The 17157-nt window shown below is 36.2% G+C and overlaps 1 protein-coding gene across 2 annotated transcripts; it reads left to right on the forward strand.

The window, feature by feature from the left end:
* Window positions 1-392: 392 nt before the first annotated feature.
* On the forward strand, window positions 393-16942 carry LOC110096021. Of its 2 annotated transcripts, none has more exons than XM_028700138.1 (7): window positions 393-718; window positions 807-895; window positions 993-1131; window positions 6043-6138; window positions 6286-6408; window positions 7362-7621; window positions 16574-16942. In XM_028700138.1, the coding sequence occupies exons 1-7, from the start codon at window positions 547-549 to the stop codon at window positions 16682-16684; spliced, it is 990 nt and encodes a 329-aa protein (XP_028555971.1). In that variant the 5' UTR covers window positions 393-546; the 3' UTR covers window positions 16685-16942. The 2 variants fall into 2 exon arrangements, with proteins under 2 accessions (XP_028555971.1, XP_020677428.1); XM_020821769.2 differs by having other exon boundaries at window positions 394-718; window positions 7359-7621.
* The last annotated feature ends 215 nt before the right edge of the window (window positions 16943-17157 follow it).

Below are 17157 nucleotides of genomic sequence, written 5' to 3' on the forward strand. Positions count from 1 at the left end.
TAAATAAGTTCAAATTAAATAATTAAAAGGTTATAATTCTTTTATTTTTTTATATTTATAAAATATTTTTGTTGATGTTTCACCACACTTATATATATATATATATATATAATCTTTTCAATTGTAAAGGATTGGTAACTTAATGGTTTTTAAGAAAACTATTTTTCTAAGAGTAAAATTCAAATCATATTTGTTAATATTTTCATGCAAAGATCTATAAATAAGTTAAAAATTCCTTTTTAATAAAACAAGAAATTGACATAAATGTGGCCGTTCGATCACGAGAGTGGTGAGTCGGGCCACTGACCGGTACGCTGCTCCGCCATTTCTCCCCCTTCCCGTCTCTCTCACTGCGCTTGCGAACATACTGAGAGAGACAGCAGAAGGAAGGGATCCTAATCGAACAGATACTCCAAGTCTCCAATGCTATTTATATAATCCAAGAAGAGCTATGGAAGTAAATTGACGGTCGGAGTTGAGTTGGCTATGGGCGCTTGCTCGACGTGCCACGCCGCAAAGTGATATGAAGACTTCGGCGGCGGAGCGATGGCGAGGGGAGAGGTAGAGTGGGTTAGAGGATTGAAATGGTTCTCTTACAAGAAGGTATTCGTGGCCTTCTGCTGTGTGAATGTCTTCCTCTCAATCTCCCTGCTGCGCTCGCTGTATAGTTCTTCCTCTGCCTCGTCCTCGTCCAATACCGGTCAAAGGTCCACGCCAGGTGAAGCAGGGAATCCCTTTATCTGAAAATTTTGTTTTTTTGATGGAGCATTCTTCAGTTTTCATTGATTTGGCTTTTTGTGCGCCAGATAGTCTTTATACTGAAGACCAGATTAAGCGAGTTGAAGAGTCGATTCGGATCCGTCAGGCATTAGAACCCGTGGAACTTGTTAGATTGGTAAGAATATGTTTTTCTCGTCTTTATTGTGTTTGTATGGCTTGTTTTATATCATTTACTAATGTTTGATGATCTTTTGGTGTTCGGTCTTGTTAAGGCTAAGAAACTGAAGAAGGAATTGAAGATCGGAAAAAAGGGTTCCAAACTATCAAAATCAGTTAATCAGAAATCGGCGTTCGAGATTCTCTCAAGGTTGAAGGCTTTGGGGTCCTCTGTTAATTTTACCGAGCAGCGAGGTTAGCTGATTTCTCATACAGGCTTTGACCGTACTTCGATTTTAGAACTATTTTGCCTGTATTTTTTTGTGAAATCCAATATAGGACACTCCAGTTAACTTTCATCAAGGAAGCCAAAATTAACTCCCATCCAAGCATATCAGAATTGAGAATTTCATTTTGTAATATTGTTTGTGCATTGCTTGTTGGTATACTTTGAATATTTTATTTAAATTAGGATTAACTTGTCCATGGACTTGATAGTGCTGTTAGAAAATGTAATTTACAGGATTTGTATAATAGCTTGAGCTGGGTCATGCAGAGCACTAGCCATTACCTCCAACATGTCAGAATAAGGTAGCTAATTGGCTTGGTTTTTATGTTGAGTGGCAATAGAGAGGGATGGTGGAGGAGTCCGATTTGAATAGCATTAATCGATCCTTCTATTTTTTTTTATAGTAAAGGTGATAATGTGATATATGTACAATGAAAAGGAGAAGAAGCTGGCATGGTAGAAATAATGTAGGCTTCGTTTGGGACGACTTTCTTGTTGCTTCTTAAAGGTGCTTTCTAGTATAAAAATTTTAATTTTTATACTAAAAAGCTGTTTTAAGAAGCAACAAAAAAGCCGTCCCAAATGAACCCGTAGAGTGGCTTGGCAGGGGTTGCTTAAAGTGAACAAGGTTAGAAGTTCCAAAAAATTTAGCTATGATAGGAATAATACAATTTTTTGCTCTAAATCAGAAATTTTTTTTAAGGATCATCCAAACTGCTGATATGCTAATGATAATGGTGCGGGTTTCAGTAGTGGATAGTGACTCCTTGAATCTATTTTATGTTTCTTTGGTGAATGTTATCTTGATTTCAATTTGTGCCTTTTGCTCTTTGTTGCATAGTCTATGATACTGTGGTTTAATCATGACAAAGTACCTATGATGCACCGACACTTCTCCTCAAAGAGGCGTGCAGTGTCCGACACCGTATCCGACACGACACTAGTCCGACACTCCTCCGACACGTGTCAGACATGCTAAAAACGTGTCCGATTAAAAAATATTAAATACAAATTGGACACGCGTGCCTGACACGCATATCTTAAATATTTTATGAATTCTTTTAAATATAATTTCTTTTATTTGGCAGGATTTAAACTAAATTTCTTATTTCCTATCCACAACACCAAATCAACGTCTGCACTTAATACCAAATCATATAATATTCTCATTTTCATTTATTTTTGACAGTGAAGGTATTTTCATCTCCTATCTCGTTGACTGATAAACGACATCGACGACTGACTCTCGACATCCTAATACTAATCATTTTAAGTACAAATTCTAGTTAAATGGCTTATTATTTTCAAATTATTTTTAAAATTATACTTAATTTTTATATACTATTTTTTAAATATAAAAACTATAATACCATGTCCAACTCGTGTCCGTGTCCTATATTTTCAATAACTGACATGTCCCGTGTCCGTGTCGTGTCGTATCCGTGTCGTCGTGTCCTTGTCTGTGAATTATAGCAAAGTACATAACTTGATCAGCATTCAGACCGCTACAATTTCTTGCATGTGGCCATGGTAACTTGGGTAATTTGTAAGGCAACAGCATTATCTATCTATTCTGACAATTAGGAGGTAATATATAACTAACCATGGGATTATTTGCAGTTATATTTGCCTTACCAATTTGATACTATGTTTTTGTGCTATCATGAAAGGGGTATGAATGGCTCTGTCAGCATATTCAGCTTGTTCCATTCCTGATCTTGAGCAAATGAGGGAAAAATGATCGGATACTATCCAAACAGTCATGTCATGATTTATCAGTGGCTTAACCAGCTTCTTTATCTTTTAGTTATGAAACATTTTTTTAATTCTTTTTGTTTAGAGTACACATTTTAGATGGGAATATTATTAGTGAAATCCAAGTTGGATGGTTGAAGTGGAGGAATGCATTGGGCATGTTGTGTGATAGGAAAGTACCCTTCAAACTTAAGGGAAAATTCTGTAAGATGGTGGTGAGACCTACAATGCTTTATGGCATAGAATGTTGGTCATTAAAACAGATGCATATTGCATAAAATTAAGTGTTGATGAGGATGCTCATGTGGATGACTAGATTCACTCTTATAGACAAATTGTGAAACAAGAATATTCATGAAAAGGTTGGAGTAGATCCAATGACAAATAAGATTAGAGAAAGTCACCATAGATGCTTTGGCCACATAAAATGTCGGTCTTCTAATGATCCGGTTAGGAGAGTAGATGTATTAGATTTGGTCTATGTTAGGAAAGGTAGATGTAGACTTAAAAAGACTTGGTTATATGATACTAGAAATTATCCTTTTTATTAGATTTAAATGAGAATTTGATTCTTAACAATACACAGTGGAGAAAATGATTCATTTAATCGAACCCTCATAGTAGGATAAAGGCTTGATGTTGGTGTTGGTGTTGGTTTCGTCGTCTTTTAACTCGGTTCGTATTATTTTCCCAGTTTCATTTTTCTTCTTCATCCTTTTAATGTTTTCCTTCCAATGTTTTAAATCACAAGGTGGGGTGTAATCCTCAAGGCAATGAGTGTAATCCCCATGAATTATTCATTAAATTTCATAAATAGAAAATTATGATACAAAATATCAAATATATGACAAAAATTAAAATAAATTCCAAAGTCTGTAAACATATTATTCATATTTAACTCTAAAGTTAATTTGATACAAAAACATAAATTCATATCAAATTAAATGTCAAAATGAAACAAGACAACCATTGTGCACTCTTGAAGCCCTCATTCCTCAATCTTCTCATCCTCCAAGTCGTCTTCTCCATTCGAGACATCCAAATCAGATGTAGCTGTAGGTTTTGATGTTGCAAATTCAATTTCAAGAACAAACTCCATCTCATTTCAGGCATTATTCTTATCTTCTAATAGATTCACAGCTTTATTGTCTTTGATTTTGCTAATCGAACTTTTAAAAAGTAAAAGCATGTATAAGGGATTAAAAAAATATTTTTTGAGGTTAAACAGTTCATGCAAAGATCAAGACAAATAATCATATGATTTAACATTATACTTAAACAATGGGAAGACTATATAATAGGCTAAACTTTAATTATTTGATGTTTTAAAATTAATTTAAATTAACTTGACAACGTGACATATGCAGGCTGATGCCCAACCTGTGGGTGTATGCCTTACAGACAGATTTCTCCTCCAACTCGTTCAAGGCAAGCGCCCCAAGGAATGTCTCTTTCTAGGTTTTAAAATGTTTTAAAGCTCTACTTCCTTCTGAAACAAAATTATATTACCTCTTATCCTATTTGTAATGATTGATCTTCCAAATGTAGTCATTCTGCTGATCCCAATCCTTAAACTCCATATCATCCTCATCAGCTTGTTCGCTACAATAGCATTGTTTAAGGCTATCTTCTTTTTAAATAATTTTCTAAATAATTCTGTTAATGATTATTATTGATTAAGAGGTTTAAATTATATACATATGTTGGAAAAAATTATGCTGCAACTTGTTTTGTTTGGTTTTATTTAAATTGAACTGTTTTGTTTTGAAAACTGATAGACCTTCCTTTTAATCTTGTTGCATATAAAAATCAGATCTTTCAAGTCAATATCACTGTCATTACACATCTCCAAACTGTTTTGCAGTCATTACTATATTGTGCTAAATGAGTTCTTAACTTTATTTTGAGTGTTCTTTTGCTCAACTTCTAGACATGCTAGTTTTGTTCTATTACTTTCTCTATCAATCCTTCCTCATTAGTTCCATGTACTTGCATAATTGGTTCATTTGCACCTCTTTACATGCACATATGGCCTCAAGTTGAGCTTATCTATTAATGACAATTTTGTTTGTCTGTCATTTTGATCCTTTAATACAGCTGGTTTAAATGTAATTTTGAAAAAAAAAATATCTTAAAGAGTTCATTATGCATTCTTATTGCAAGGTACTTTTGATGCATATATCTATCTTAACAAATCAAATTTAACAGTAAAAGTTTTGGGATGTAGAGACTACTAATTCACATCATCATCTTTCCATTTTTTTTTTTTTTTGTACTTATAGAAGTTACTTTCAATCTATCACTTTTATTTCTAATTTTTTTCATATTAATTTTACCTATTTTCCTTATTTAGTACATCTTATACCCTTTATTGTATATACCCAAATCTCCCAAGTCTACTTTTCACTACTTATATTTAATAGATGTTACTCCCATCATCCCTATGTTATAATATAGATTATCAATCTATCCTTAGTGATTTTGCCACATATTCATCTTAATATTATCATCTCTATCATCCTTTACTTGTTTATCAGTCCCATTTTTATTGTTCAATACTCAAATTCATACAACCTAGATTGATCTAATTGTAATTTATAAAATTTACCTTTGTACTTTAAAAAAAAAAATTTACCTTTGTCTTCATGATATTCTCTTGTTGCACTTGCAAAACACTACTTCGTTAAGCTACCTAACCTTAACTCTAGAAGTTATATTATATGCTATATTCCCAATCTTTGATAGAATAGAACTAAGATACTTAAACCTGTAACACCTTATATCCCCAATTTTTTTGTAGAATAGATCCAATAAATCTATAACACCTATTTAACACCTTAGTTTTAGTAAATACTAATTGATAATTAGCACAATCACAGTCACTAAAATAGCATGCCATGTACTTGATCTTCATTATCCTAATTAGCCTTTTTTTTTTTTTTTACTTTTCTTCTTTATTCTAATTTTTCAACAGTTATTTTGAATAAAATGCTTTGATCCAGTCAAATCCTCACAACAAGAAACGCTAGCAGCTTATAACTTTGTAACTTACTGTTTGCATTTAACTCATTTTTTGCTTGTGATCACTTTCTGAATGTACACTTTTGACTTGATTTGTTCAGAAGTGGTAGAATTGTGGCGTGTTCAGAAGATTGAAGAAATCAAGAGGTTGTCAGTTGCAGATTCAACAAAGCCGAGCATTCTTTCAAAAGAAACAAGTATAACTGAAAGAGTCTCTAAGATTTGTTGGTTTCATTATCCTTTAAATTCACTATATTTCGTGACATATTTAGTCTTACATTCTGCTGAATGCTAATTGAGGTTTCTTTTGTCGACATTTTCTCTGATACGTGATATGCATGCAGAGAAGCTGAAAATAGCTTTAGAACTTCATTGGCAGAAGTTCTTGGAGGGAATTGGTTTTTGGTTGCCTTCTGATGTTAACAACACAGTTGTGGATGATAAACCAGATACTGCCTATGAGCTAGGTGTTCTTCTCTGCTAACATTATTTTTTTTACTTTGTAGCATAAATTTGAATAAGACATAAATTCTTCTTGTTGATAAGACTAGAGAGGGAGTTGAAGGTAAACTTGAATTATGGAGGTCAACATTAGAGTCTAAAGGTTTTCGCTTGAGTAGATCTAAAACGGAATATATGGAGTGTAATTTTAGTAGTAATAGACCTAGTGAGGGGATTGTGACTTTGGGCGATCAAGTCATTAATAAGAGTACACGTTTTAGATATCTTGGATCTATTGTTCAGAGTGATGGTGAAATAGATGGGGATATTATCAACGGAATTCAAGTTGGATGGTTGAAGTGGAGGAATGCATCGGGCTTGTTATGTGATAGAAATGTACCCCTCAAACTTAAGGGAAAATTCTATAAGATGGTAGTGAGGCCTGCAATGCTTTATGGTGCCGAATGTTGGCCTTTAAAAGAGAAGCATAATACTAAGTTAAGTGTGGCAGAGATGAGGATGCTCAGGTGGATGAGTGGCTTTACCCTTAGAGATAGGATACGAAATGAGCATATACGTGAAAAGGTTGGAGTAGCTCCAGTAGAAGATAAGATTAGAGAAAGTCGCCTTAGATGGTTTGGTCACATAAAACGGCGGCCTTGTGATGACCCGGTTAGGAGAGTAGAGGTATTAGATTTGACTTATGTTAAGAAATGTAGGGGTAGACCTAGAAAGACTTGGTTAGAAAATATTAGGAATGACCTTTCTTTATTAGATTGAAACGAGAATTTGACTTTTAATAGGACACAATGGAGAAAAAGGATTCATGTAGCTGACCCCACGTAGTGGGATAAAGGCTTGATGTTGTTGTTGTTGTTGTAGCATAAATTTGAAAATTTCTTTCTGGAATAAATTTAAAAATTCTAAATCTGTGTCATGTAATGCTGTTTTGATTTATATTTTTCCCTGTTAACAGAAGAAGAAATCATCCCCGGTCGGTCAATGCCGCCCGAATGTCATACTGAACTTCATACTGATTATGCGGGTGCTGCTGTGAGATGGGGCCTTACCCACCACACAGAAAGTGCAGCTGACTGTTGTCAAGCTTGCCTAGATCAGGCCAAAAGTGCAAAGCTAGGTGACATGAAATGCAACATCTGGGTTTATTGCCCATCAGAGTCTGGATGTTATTCTCCAGACATTTATGAGCACAAGCATCAAGAATGTTGGCTTAAACAGGTAAATTACGTCTCACAAGTTAAAATATTAGATGATCTCAACACGCCTTCTCACTGTTGAAAAGTTGAGATTTTGTTTCAAACTCAAAATACATACTAAGCTTGTTCGGCAGAGTTGGTGATGTTGAGGTAGGCAGAGGTGTTGGGCACCCACGCATATGGCATTCTGCAATCACATTTTTAGTTTGTTTGAAGTGCTAGCTCGGAAGAAAATGTGCCATGCTTTGTCAAAATTTTAATTTCTTGTCCAATAGGAAATAATCATGATATGTCCTATGATTTTTTCGTTTCACTTACCTAGTTATTGGTTGACACATTATTTTAACAGGGACCTAGCGAATTAGATCAAGTTAGGTGTCTCAAATGTTAAAGAAAAAAGGCATGTGTAATGCATGAACCTCCCATCAATGTAGGGTCTAGGGAGGGGTTGAAGCTAATAAAATCTTTCTTTAAGGTGAGGCCATCAAAGAATCATGCAAAAAGTGCATTCCTAGTGCATGAATTCCATTGAGAGGCCTAGGGAAAGGTTAATATATGCAACCTTATGTTGCACTATAGTAAGGTTGTTTACTTGATTTGAACCTATGGCCACCAAGTCACAATAGAGGCAATCTAATTCAAGAACTTTAGGTCACAAAAGGGTTTTAATCAGCATCATTAATCATTTATTAACTATTTGTGCTCGACTTAATTTCATTATTTTTGGCATAAACTTTATGATGGACTTTCATCCTAATATCAACTCTCAGCCTTTCTCATTTCAACCTAGTACCAATTATTAGAGATTTAAATACCAAGTTTTATGATTGATTGTTAATATAACATCAACTCTCAACCTTTATCATTCGAGATTAAGATTAGTAATGAGAGATTTAAATAATAAAATTTTCTAAAGTATAAAGTGAGCAAAATTTTGAAGCATATTGTGTTGATTGATCCAAATCATTAAATTAAGTTAACTTTGAAGAAGATGCATACAGTTAAACTTTAGGTTGTGTTGAGATACTTATTGGGGTTTGGAGAGTCATAGAAGATATTGGAATGCTTTGGTTAACCATTCTTTTTAATAAAATCTTAATGAGTAAGAGGATCCAAAATGCTTTAGTAATAAGTATTTTTCTATCAATAATCAATAAAAAGATAAATGGTTAGGACTAATAATTATAAAGAAATCATATTTTTAAGATTATATGGGACTATTATTGATATCTTTATGTAACATAAAGGACTGTAACCAGAGAAGCATCATGGAAGGAAAAAGATAAAGATTCCTCAAAATTTAAAGATAAAGACTCCCTTTGGTATAGTTATTGCAAGAAATCAAGACATAAAAAAGAGACATGCTGGAAGATATACGGAAAGCCCCCTAGTAAAGAATGGAACCAAAGAAGTGGACAAAAGATCACATCATAAGCTAACACTATAACAAGTCAGCACACCCTAGAAGCGCAGTCTAACTTCAGAGAGCTCAATAAAGAAGATATTGATAAGTTAAAACGACTTCTAGTATACCTTGAAAATCACAACATCATCTTCTTTTGCTCCATTGGATTAAGTGCCTCTTGAAATTATTTGAAAGGTTTATAGATCATTGACTCAGGAGCCACCGATCACATGACACACTCCACTTCCTACTTTATCAATTACACTCCTTGCTCAAGTGATAAAAATTATCACTGCTAATGGTTCCCTTACTACAGTAGCAGGTCAAGGAGACATAACCTTATCTCCCTCTCTCATTCTAAAAAATGTGCTCCGCGTAACTCAATTATCCACAAATCTAATCTCCATACAAAAACTTATTGTATACTATTTAACCATACTTGTTGCTTATTTCAGGATCAGGGTGGTAATTTTCCCATGCATAAGCCGACTATCTTCAAAAATCTTGGGACTAAAAACTCCGATGAATACTTTATCCTCATTTTACCCTGAGTTTCGAACTCATAATAACCTAACACCCAGAATCTTTCGGTGCACTGCCTATATTCACACACAACAAGAATAGAGAAAAATTACATCCATAACACTTAAATGCATTGTTGTTGGATATTCATCCACCCGAAAATGTTACAAGTGTTATCATCCCCTCACCAAGAAAACTCTTGTATCTGTTGATGTTACTTTTGATGAACAAAAATTTTATTTTACCAAACCTCATCTTCAAAGGGAGACTGAAATTAAGAAAGATGAGGAAAGCCAATTTGCCCCTCTTGACCTTCCACCTCCACCTCAAACCAATCCACCTAAATCTGAAATCAAAGTCAGAGAAGTTGAGGACAAAGTTGTTATTAGGTTTGGGAATGTTTATTCCAGACGTACAAGTCCAATTATACTCCAGAGCAGATCCAAGAATCTAAATCATCTCCTAAAATCGAGGTAAACACAAGTTCTCCAAAGAAACCTCCCTTATACCTCATAACCAACTCTATATCATTCAGTAATTTCTCATCTTCACATAAAAACGTCTTGGTTATGCTAAATGATATTCATATTTTTAATGATATTTTTGAGGCCTTATCTGATAAAAATTGAAAAAATGCTATGAAAGATGAAATGCAGACTTTTAAAAAGAACAATAATTGGGAGATCACCGATCTATCGTGGGGAAAAAACCAGTCAGCCGCAAATGGGTCTTCTCTATAAAATATAAAGCTGATGGTACATTGGAAATGTATAAGGCAAAACTGGTGGCGAAATGGTATACTTAGACATTGACATCGATTATCAGGAAACCTTTACACATGTGGCCAAGATGAACATTGTCAAGATCCTACTCTCACCAATAGCTAATTATAACTTACATCTGGAATAGCTGGATGTAAAAAATGCATTTCTGCACGAGGACTTGGAAGAAGAGATTTATGGAGATTCCACCCGGATTTAAAGAAAATTCTTGGGGTAATAAGGTGTGTAGGTTAAAAAGGCTCTATATGGGTTAAAGTAGTCACCTAGATCTTGGTTTGGAAGATTCTCAAAATTCATGCTTCTTAATAGTTATCGACAGAGTCAAGGGGACCATACACTATTATTCAAACACTCAGACTCAGGGAAAATCATAATATTATTAGTTTATATTGATAATATTATCTTGACTGGGAATGATGGAAAGGAGAAAGTTATTCTAAAAAAATGTATTACCAAGGAATTTGATATCAAAGAACTTGGTAGGCTAAAATATTTTCTTGGAATTGAAGTTGCCCGCTCCAGCAAATGAATTTTTATTTCACAACAAAATTACATCAAATATCTTCTTAAAGAAACAAATAAACTAGCTTGTAAACTGGCAACAACACCAGTAGAACCAAATCTCAAATTTGGGGAAGCTGAAGAAGATCCAGATGTAGATAAGGGAGCTTATCAAAGACTTGTGGCAAAATTGATCTATCTTTTCCACTATAGACCTGATATTGCATTTGTTGTAAGTATGGTCAGCTAGTTCATGCAAAATTCAAAACAGTCACATGGAAGCTATAGACAGAATACTGCACTACCCTAAGAGAAATCCAATGGAAGGGATTCTCTTTCGAAGAGACCACAGAATAACCCTAGAAGCATATACTGATGCAGATTATGCAATATCATCAGTAGATAGACGATCTATCTTTGGATACTGCACATTCCTTGAAGGAAACTTAGTTACTTGGAGAAGCAAGAAATAGAACATGGTGGCAAGATCTAGTATAAAAAGCATAATACAGAGTTATGACCTTGGAAATATGTGAACTACTATGGGTCAAGATGATTCTAGAAGACCTAATGATCAAGTGGGAAGGCTCCATAAAGCTACATTGTGACAACAAATCAATGATCAACATAGCTAACAATCCAGATCAACATAATAGGACCAAGTATATAGAAGTGGACAAACATTTTATAAAAGAAAAATTATATAGTGGTCTTATATGTATATACCACGTCTCATTAAAAGATCAGCTTGCAGACGTCCTTACCAAGGGATTGGACAACTCTGTCTTTCTCGAGTTGATTACCAAGTTGGGAATAACATATCTATATTTTCTAACTTGTCGGAGAGTGTTAAATCTAAGCCGATGATTTCCACGGAGATCCGTGGGAGGCTCGCATGAATTACACCAATTCTTTTCATAGTTAGGTGGTTGATTTAGGAAGGATTCTATTAGGGTAATAATGCTTGATTCTGTAATTTATTTGTATCTTTATTTGATATAATGTATAGATCTATAATAGGGATAGATTTGTGCAATAAAGATATAGTTTTTCCCTCTCAAATCTTTGAATTCGACAAAAGATAATATTACTATTTATATAACATTGCTATTTCAATAACTGTTTGTTAGACAGGTCCACTGGACCAGTCCAGCCGGTCCGCACGGGACCGGCAAAGTCGCGTAATACGCGAAATCTCCGCAGGAGGCGGAGATCGGGCGGGCCGTCCGCTCAAGAAGAGCATTTTTGACTGTTTTGAGAGGGAAATTTGAATGTAGGGACTGTTTAGGGATTTCCTTTTGATTTGTATGCATTAAATAGTAGATTTCCCTAGGGTTTGATCATCTTGAATTTGGCTGAAATTTGAGATCTATTAGATTTAGGTTTTCTTTGGGCTCTAGTGGTGTCTAGAGATTTGGGAGAGATCGATCCTCCTCTCGAATTGAGGATCAATTGTATCTTGCGATTTTATTCATTGTCTAGTGGAATACAAGTCTTTTCTTGTGTTTTCTCTCAATTTCTCCCTGTTTCTCGCTGTTTTCTCGCTGTGGACAGCAGTTTTACTATTGGTTTTTACTGATTTGGGATAGGAATACTTGTGACATAAGTGCTTCCTATCACTGTTCTATAAATAAAATTTAAAGAGGAGTTTAACTTCTTGCTACAACGATAGTGTTCTGCCATTGTTAAAAAGAATCGGGTGATCTACAATAGAAAGAAGATTTCGGCTTCACCGGAAGGGAGGAGGTAGTTTGGTCACTTCCTACAACAAACAATTATGAGCTTTTATCTCTTTCGTGATTTGTTTGATCTCACCTTGATCGCAGTACTTGTTTGTTATTTTGTCTTATCGAAGTGCTAAATTTGATTCATCTTCTATCATGTAATAATAATCTCTTTGTACATCTCTCTTAAAGTTTAGCGGAACTTTTAAACTCTATATAGTCATTGACACATAAAACTGTGTGTACTTATAATTGTGTTTTGTTACAATTGCTTTTCTCAATTTTTTTGTTTTCGCTGATTGTTATTATCTATCCTTACACACTAAAAACTATATTAGAGCTTGTTTATGAACCCTGATATAAAATTGAACCTGAGATCTTATCTGCAACCAAACATCAATTGGAATCTAAAGCTGAAAATGAGTTTGAGCTTAAAATTATTTTTGAAGTTAAACCTCAATTAGGAAATGAATTTATTCTTCATTGTGAAACTAAACAACTGAATATATGGAGTGTAATTTTAGTAGTAATAGACCTAGTGAGGGGGATTGTGACTTTGGGCGATTAAGTCATTAATAAGAGTATACATTTTAGATATTGATAGGAAAGTATTTCCTATTCACCTTTACAACAAATCTCCACGAAATACTGCTGTCCTGAGCAGGAGAACAGTGGAAAAACTGTAGAAAACTGAGAGAAAATCGTAGGAAAAACTTGTATTTTACTAGTAGATGACTAGATGCAAGGAAATTAGCAAAGATACAATTGATCCTCAATTCGAGAGGAGGATCGATCTCTCCCAAATCTCTAGACGTCGCTAGAGCCCAAAGAAACCTAAATCTAAGAGATCTCAAATTTCAGCCAAATTCAAGATGCCCAAACCCTAGGTAAACAAACTATTTAATGCATACAAATCAAAAGGAAATCCCTAAACAGTCCCTACATTCAAATTTCCCTTTCAAAACCCTCAAAAAAGCTTCCTAAAAAGCTCCCGCACGGTGTGCGGCTTGCTCGGCATCTCCGCGGGCGGAGATTTCTCCGCCCAGTTTGCGCTGGGCCGGTCCTGCACGGACTGGCTGGACCGGTTCTAACATACTCCCTCCCGAAGTCCACCTTGTCCGCAAAGTGGAAAGACGACACCCTCCATTCCTTCTTCATCACAAACAGTAAGGACTTGAAGAGTTCAGTCCTTACACTTGTGCCCCGGCGTATACCTTTCGCTCAACATCTAAAACAAAGTCCTTTTGCCTCTTCTCCTGTAATTCTGTTTCAGTAAGCTTCTTGAATGTTATCCCCCCCTCCTCCTAATGGCTTCTCCTGGTGGTCTCATTAATGTTGACTGATGCAGGCCCCTTGGGTGCTAAAACAGCGGTTGTAGTCTTGTAAGAGCCTCCTGAGCTGCTGCTCCTGGCTCCCTTCTCCAGATTATTCTGATTTTCTACCAGCTGTGCCAACTTCATTACCTCCTCCAAGTCACTAGCATCAGAAATTTCACTGCCGCTCGGATCTCTGCCTTCAACCCATTCATGAAGTTCCCTCCAATACGATATCTGAATAATCGCTCCACCCTACTAGCCAGGTGCTCGAACCGCTCCGGTAGTCTTGCTACTGATCCTCCATGCACCAGAGCAAAGAACTGCTATAGAAATCTCCTCCCGGACGGTTTGGAAACGTTTCTATTATGCAGTTTTTTGAATTCCCTCCAGTTCCTGATAGGCCTCTTCTGATCTCTCCACTGATACCATGACAGGGCTTTTCCTTCCAAGCACAGTCCGGCTGCGGTCAGGCTTCCTCCCCCTCCGTCAGTCCATTGACGGCGAAGTATCGCTCCACCTTATAAATCCACCCATACGCATCTTCTCCTCGAATATGGGCATCTTCAACTTCCTCCTTTTGGTGCCCCCATTGCCCCGGATTCTCCATAGTTTCCCCTCTCCTCAAGTGCTAGGTGCACCCCATGTTTCCCGGTCTTCCCTTGCTCTACCATAAGCCAAAACCTCCTTCAAATTCCCCCCTTCTGTCTCAAAAATAGCACCTCGCCAACCACAGTACCCCGTCATGGCGTTCCTATATCCTCCTCTTCTTCCTCTGGACAGGCTCCAGGATGTGGTCTTCTTCCTTCTCCTTCCACGATCTCCACCCTCCTCTTCCTCGCCTACGAATATCAAAATTCGTATTTTTCCCTCCATTCTTTTCGCCACAGAAGCATGAAGTTTGGTTTGGATTTCTAACATCGTTTTTCATCATGTCTCATAGATCGCAACTTGCTCTTCCATGGAGGAAATCCTTTCCCCCCGTCGTTTTAATTTGATTCATTCTTCTCTTCAAGTCTTTCCTCCATGAGCATCCACCTTTTTGGCCGCCATCACAATCCTGAGTTTGTAAAATCACAAATTCTAGATTTGGAACTTCAAAAACAGCAATTCCCCTTCCTTCCGGGCAATTAATCACCGCTGAAATTTGCCGAAATCAGCCCTCCACCGGTCCCACGACTTGCTCTGATACCAATTTGATAGGAAATACTTGAAATCAAGTATTTCCTATTCACCTTTACAGCAAATCTCCACGAAATACTGCTGTCCGGAGCAGGAGAACAGTGAAAACAGTGGAAAAACTGTAGAAAACTGAGAGAAAATCGTAGGAAAAACTTGTATTTTACTAGTAGATGCAAGGAAATTAGCAAAGATACAATTGATCCTCAATTCGAGAGGAGGATCGATCTCTCCCAAATCTCTAGACGCCGCTAGAGTCCAAAGAAACCTAAATCTAAGAGATCTCAAATTTCAGCCAAATTCAAGATGCCCAAACCCTAGGAAAACAAACTATTTAATGCATACAAATCAAAAGGAAATCCCTAAACAGTCCCTACATTCAAATTTCCCTCTCAAAACCCTCAAAAAAGATTCCTAAAAAGCTCCCGCACGGTGTGCGGCTTGCTCGGCATCTCCGCGGGCGGAGATTTCTCCGCCCAGTTTGCGCTGGGCCGGTCCCGCACGGACCGGCTGGACCGGTCCAATGGACCGGTCTAACAGATATCTTGGATCTATGGTTCAGAGTGATGTTGAAATAGATGGGGATATAATCAGTAGAATTCAAGTTGGATGGTTGAAGTGGAGGAATGCTTTGAGCTTGTTGTGTGATAAAAAAGTCCCCATCAAATTTAAGGGAAAATTCTATAAGATGGTGGTGAGACCTGCAATACTTTATTCTACTGAAACTTGAGGCATAATACTGAGTTCAGTTTTGCAGAGATGAGGTTGCTCAGGTGGATGAGTGGATTTATCCATATAGACATGATACGAAATGAGCATATACGTGAAAAGGTTGGAGCAACTCCAGTGGAAGATAAGATTAGAGAGAGTCGCCTTAAATTGTTTGATCACATAAAACGACGGCCTTCCGATGACCTGGTTAGAAAGTAGAGATATTAGATTTGACTTATATTAAGAAAGGTAGAGGCAGGCTTAAAAATACTTGGTTAGAAAATATTAGAAATAATATTTCTTTATTAAATTTAAATAAGAATTTGACTTTTAACATGACACAATGGAGAAAAAGGATTCATGTAGTCAACCTCTCGTAGTGGGACAAAGGCTTGTTATTGTTGTTGTTGTGAAGCTAAAAAACTCATGTATATGATTAATGGATGATGCGTGTGATATGTGGCTAAAATATTAATATGCTTCCTAATGATGATACTACAACTAATTCCAAAAGGTGGTGATTGCGAAGAAAATTTAAACTTTCATATTTATTAAGGCTTCATCTGGGACAGCTTTCTTATTACTTTTTTAAGAAGCTTTCTAGTATAAAAAATTTAATTTTTGTACTAAAAAACAGCTTTAAGAAGCAGCAAGAAAGTTGTCCTAAAAGAAGCCTAAATTTCATAATATTTTCATTTGATTACAAGCAAATAACATAACTATGACATGTTGATCATATGAACCGACATCTATAAAAAATAAGGCCCTTGCCTTCACAAGTATATTTGTCAATTTAATTTCATTTCTATTATTTTTTTCCTCAATTTTTGAATGCAGGATGAAAAGCCTCGCCTGACTTTCAAAGATAAGTACTCTGACTCATACAGGAGCTCTCACCCAACGGCCCCGGTGGTTGTCCCATGGATGTCTGGTGTAATCAGTAGGTGACTTGGCCGCATAACTTGGTGATGAAATACTGTTCCACTCCGACGATGGGCATGGAACCTTCTAACACACGCCACAGCATTCTAAAAACCTTTGCGTTTTTGTGCATTTAGGGTTTAAAACTCTTAGAGTTAGATAGTTCTTAACAATTTATGATTTGCAGAGATAATATTCAGATGTGGTACAAATTTGATTGAGCTTTCCACTGTTCTTACAGCTCATTCTGGATTCTAATGGTTCATATCTTGGATTTCTTTTTCAGTTTTTACAGTGAGGTTGGATAAAGTTGTTGTGCTCTTCGAGAAATTATTCTGTGCGGATACCTGACGCAGAACGTCGTCCAGAGACCAACCAGAATGTGGCACGTCAGTGGTACAGAGCTGCGGTACCAGCGAATGGGTGATGTGGCGCATTCTGATTGGTCTCCGGACGGCATTTGACGTCCGCACATAATCATTAATCGTGCTGTTCAGTTC

The sequence above is a fragment of the Dendrobium catenatum genome, unplaced genomic scaffold (genome assembly GCF_001605985.2).
Source record: "Dendrobium catenatum unplaced genomic scaffold, ASM160598v2 fragScaff_scaffold_1456, whole genome shotgun sequence".
NCBI classification, from domain to species: Eukaryota; Viridiplantae; Streptophyta; class Magnoliopsida; order Asparagales; family Orchidaceae; genus Dendrobium; species Dendrobium catenatum.